The sequence below is a fragment of the Anoplophora glabripennis genome, unplaced genomic scaffold (genome assembly GCF_000390285.2).
Source record: "Anoplophora glabripennis isolate ALB-LARVAE unplaced genomic scaffold, Agla_2.0 scaffold1735, whole genome shotgun sequence".
Lineage (NCBI taxonomy): Eukaryota > Metazoa > Arthropoda > Insecta > Coleoptera > Cerambycidae > Anoplophora > Anoplophora glabripennis.
The window spans coordinates 13,184-15,243 of record NW_019417816.1 but is presented as its reverse complement, the minus strand read 5'-3'; the positions used below and the strand labels follow the sequence as shown (position 1 = coordinate 15,243).

The 2,060-nt window shown below is 27.3% G+C and overlaps 1 protein-coding gene across 2 annotated transcripts in view; it reads right to left on the bottom strand.

The window, feature by feature from the left end:
• The window catches only part of LOC108915614 (programmed cell death protein 10), a 14,535-nt gene that overhangs the window by 202 nt on the left and 12,273 nt on the right, over window positions 1-2,060 (bottom strand). For both annotated transcript variants that reach the window (XM_023456537.1, XM_023456536.1), the window contains exon 5: window positions 10-146. In XM_023456537.1, coding sequence (XP_023312305.1) covers window positions 62-146 — 85 coding nt within the window. In that variant the 3' untranslated portion in view covers window positions 10-61. The remainder of the gene's footprint in view (window positions 1-9; window positions 147-2,060) is intronic.

Below are 2,060 nucleotides of genomic sequence, written 5' to 3'. Positions count from 1 at the left end.
ACTATTAATTTTTATATAATTTGTCAAGATAAATTCAAAATATATATATATATATATTAATTTATTCACATTTGCTCTTCACTGTTGTAATAATCATATTTGTTTGATGAATTAAATACAGAGCACTAACAAATACTGAGTTGGCACTGAAACAGAAGAAACACAACATTAAACTTGAGAAATATGTATTATTGACCATTCTACTTGCAATTTGTAAATAAAACAAATAGCAACAGACGTTGAACTCAAGCAATTGCAGCATTGCAATATATATTACTGAGCCTGGATAATTAGGAGTAAGGAAAATGTTATTTCTCTGAGGGGTGAAAAAGCCTTTCTCGTGGGTTCTATGACAATAAAATTATGTTTGTAGTTTTCTAGTGTCACTATAAAAAAGGAAGCTTTTTTTATTCCCAAATGTTCAAATAAGATTAGAAAGAACTGATAGTGAGAATAATAAACCTTAAATAGGACCATACTCACAATTTTGACCCTACAGTACAGAATTAGACTTGGAAATTTTGTACCAATACAAAAATACAATAATATGTCTGTTAATTGTTTGATCTGTAAAAAAAAATTAACTAAAATCTAGTACAGCATTTAATGTAACACAGGGATTGTGCTAATTTAGCAATTGAAAAATTTCAGTTACCAAAGAATTAAAAAAAACACCAATGACAAGAGATTGCTTGCTCCATTACTTAAATATAGCAAATGGTAGAAGATCGAGTTTTAAACCTATTTTAAGCCACCTGATTTTTCACTAGCGGAATTGTAAAAATAAAATACATGACTTTAACTCAAACTTCAAGAACATACTGAAATGAAGAATAAATGAAAAAATAGAATACCAAATACAGAATTTGGAAGTCGAATATATTCGCAAGTCAAATATTGATCTTAATAAGTTACTGAAGATTCCAATGCCTGCAAAATCTAATCTAAAATTATCTCTGGATAATAATCGTCAATAGAGTGTGACTATCAAAATTATTGGATAATAAATCTCCTCCAATAACTTGTAAAAAGAACTCTGTCAATACAAATAATAATGAACAAATAAGAACAGTAACCTACTCTGGTTCGAACAGCAATAAATGATCCAGAATCTACTAAATTTAGTACGAAATCAAGAACTAAAAAAAAACAGATAACAAAAATAAGAGGATATGGTTGTTTGTATCTAAAGTTTAAAATCAAGTTCATAGAAACATAAATTTCAGTATTATTAAGAAATAGGCTTAATACTACGAAAGATAACATTAATGAAAAAAAAACTAGACACCTGGTACAAAAGAGAAGATAGCAATTCATTGTTTTCTAATTGGATCTAGTCTTTAAAGATCAAGTCCATGCCTTTTTGAACAATGATAATTCCGTCCCCATGATTTAATTATTTTAAGAAAGTAAATAAATAACCTTTTGCATAATGATAAAATCACTCACAATTCAATAATTGCTCTTATTTTTTTTAGTAATTTTATCCTTAGACGTATGTAGGAAAATTAAAACAAGTTGCACTGCACATAAACACAATGGATGTATCGAATTCAATAAAGTAAAAGATATATCGAACATCATTTTTTTTTAAATATCAAAAAGTGTTATCCTATAATCCTCATAATTATAAATAAAAATGAATAATTATAAAAGTATCCAATTTTATTAGCTAAATTTTATTTGATGAAAGTTTAAAGATTAAATTCTTGATGTAAATATGTTTTATTTATTTGTGCTTTTAATGTAATTTTCAATTAATTGCTTACATAAATATGTCTATTATACAGGATGTCCCGGAAATGGTGGGCAATCTCTCGGATATGGATAGATAATGAGAAAATAATGTCACAAGTTCATATAAAATTTTTTCCTCCGGGCTCACCCTGTAGAGTTATTAGCTCTTGAAGTTGAGAATTAAAAATGGTTTTTTTGCTGTAACTTTTGTATTTTTCAATAAATTTTGAAAATTTTTTGGCTGGATCTATAATTTTTGAAGCTGCTTTGGATGATAATATGAAATCCTCGATAATAATTATGGGGGCCTGGGGGCAAAGCAA